Source organism: Artemia franciscana, unplaced genomic scaffold (genome assembly GCF_032884065.1).
Source record: "Artemia franciscana unplaced genomic scaffold, ASM3288406v1 Scaffold_320, whole genome shotgun sequence".
NCBI classification, from domain to species: Eukaryota; Metazoa; Arthropoda; class Branchiopoda; order Anostraca; family Artemiidae; genus Artemia; species Artemia franciscana.
Genome location: NW_027063873.1, coordinates 676,475 through 678,729, shown reverse-complemented (window position 1 = coordinate 678,729; position 2,255 = coordinate 676,475). Strand labels below are relative to the sequence as shown.

The 2,255-nt window shown below is 35.6% G+C and overlaps 1 protein-coding gene across 1 annotated transcript; it reads left to right on the top strand.

Annotated features, from left to right (window-relative positions):
* Nucleotides 1–334: 334 nt before the first annotated feature.
* LOC136043143 (uncharacterized) lies at nt 335–1,315 on the top strand. The gene has a single exon (XM_065728075.1). It carries the CDS (start codon nt 335–337, stop codon nt 1,313–1,315), a length of 981 nt encoding a protein of 326 aa, XP_065584147.1.
* Nucleotides 1,316–2,255: the final 940 nt, after the last annotated feature.

Sequence of the window (2,255 nt, the reverse complement as noted above, 5' to 3'; positions counted from 1 at the left end):
AGGACATGGGTGTACTGGTCACTCCGTCCTTGATGTGATGCGTAACAAGATTGTTAAGTTAAAAACAAGAAATCTAAGGGTATCGATGGTATATCTGGTACCCAATTAAGCTTTTCCAGCAAACTTCTCCTAGAGCACCTTCCTAGGCTATTTCAAATGATTTGTATTACTGCAATCGTTCCAGACAGCTTTGGTATTGGACTGGTCCATCCTATTCTCAAAAAAGGTAAACCAGCTGACCAGTACGCTTCATATCGTCTCATCACTGTTTCAACTTCTTTTTATCCTTTTGAGCTATTTGCTATTATAAAGCTATTTGAATCCCTTATTTTTGATGAAATTGCACTTCGATGCATCTCCAGACGACCAGTTTGGGTTCAAAAAGCACTCAGGATGGGAACACGTTCACAGCGTACTTGCAAATCTTCTTATTGATGCAGATGAAAATGGTGATCTTCTCGTCTTTGGAGCGCTTGATGTTAGTAGAGCCTTCGATTCTGGCATCCATGGCCATATCCTGCTCCAAACCCTTCAGCGAGGTGTTTCCTCTTGCATCATTTCCCCTGTTTACAGTATGTATAACAAGTTGTCAGCTGTCATCCTGATCCCTTCTCCGTCCGGCACTTTTCCTTCTAAAGAAATTCTTAGTGTCAAGAAAGGTGTACGTCAAGAAGGAGAAACTTCCCCTTTACTGTTTAATAATGCTATCATCGAAGCACAACATGTAATAAAGCCGTCGTGGTTTTTCCGTGAAATTAATCTTTCACTGCTGAACTTCGCTAATGACATTCTTTGTGTTTCTCGTTCGATATCTTTATTTCAACAAAATTACGACTCACTTGCAGCAGTATACAAGCAGATCGGACTTTCCTTCAACGAATCTAAAACAGAGCTTCCTTTCTTCAATGGGTCAAAAAATGAGCTTTCAATTAACCTCTCCGTTAAAATTGGCGACACTCTGATTAAGCCTTGTGAGTCCCTTATCTATCTTGGCCTTCCTATTTCATCTACATTGAAGGATACACAATTAGCACTGACAAACCACCTCTGTTCCAGTCTACGAGCGTCTTACGGATTACATGTTGCCAATAAGTATCGTTTCAACCGTCCTCTCCTTCCCCGGCTATACAATGCTTTTGCTACCCCCAATCTGCTTGCTTTGGTTCCCTTCTGGAAAATATTCACAGCTACCGAAAAAAAGCTATTTGTAGCGCATTCTACAGATAAGCTAAGTTTCTCCTGTGTCTCCCTTTGTGGCAGAGCAATTGTTACATCTCTAGGAAATATAAGATCACCAACCCTTCCATGGCCATAGAGAGAAGAATCTCCAAATTCAGTAAAAATGTTTTAAGAGCCAACCATCCCTGGACTAGTGTTATTTTATAATATTTGTAGTGAAAGTGTATTAAAATTTTTGTGATTTTCTTTCTTTTTCTTTTATATACTCCGTCTTTTCCTTTTTTTGACGGGTAATAAATTAATAATAATAATATATTGACGTCATACTTAGTGAGAGACAACAGACAATACATTTTTATACATATTTTTTTTCTTTTCGTTTATCTTTTTTCTTTTCTTTAGTTTTTTTTTGTTTTTAAATTTCTAGTCTTTTACAGTTTTAGTTTTTATTTCACTGTTTTTTACCTTTTTTTATTTTATTTTTCATTTTCTCCTATTTGAAAGTTTTCTTATTCTTCTTTATTTTTTAGTTTTATTCCTTTTTTTAATTTTTCTTTCTTTTTTTGTTTTTTCCCTTTTTTTATTTTTTTATTTTTTTCCTTTTTTATAGAAGATAGTAATAATAAATAATAATAATTTATTTATAACCCACGAAGTACATTAAACTGTGGAGTAAACACACAAAAAAAGAAAAAACAAGACAAAAAACATAACAACATAAATAACATAGCGGCATAACGACATACAACATAAATAAATTACCTCCAATCAAAAAATGGCCAAAGAGGGTCAAAAACACCGACCATTTGCCGAGTTTTAAAACATATATCTTTAGATAAATGTTTCAGTCGCGAGGGCCCATCAGCGATGTCAAATTTAGAGACGACTGTATGATTCCGATACCACCAAGGCATACGCAGCAAATACTTGCAATACTTAAAATATCCTGAGCGTATTTTCTTTGTATCCTTCTTGCGAAGGAGGAAAGCAAAACCAGAAAGATAAAAAACAGCAGGGGCACAAAAACTAGAATAAAGACGGCATAGTCCATTTCGGTTATACCGACCACGATTTGG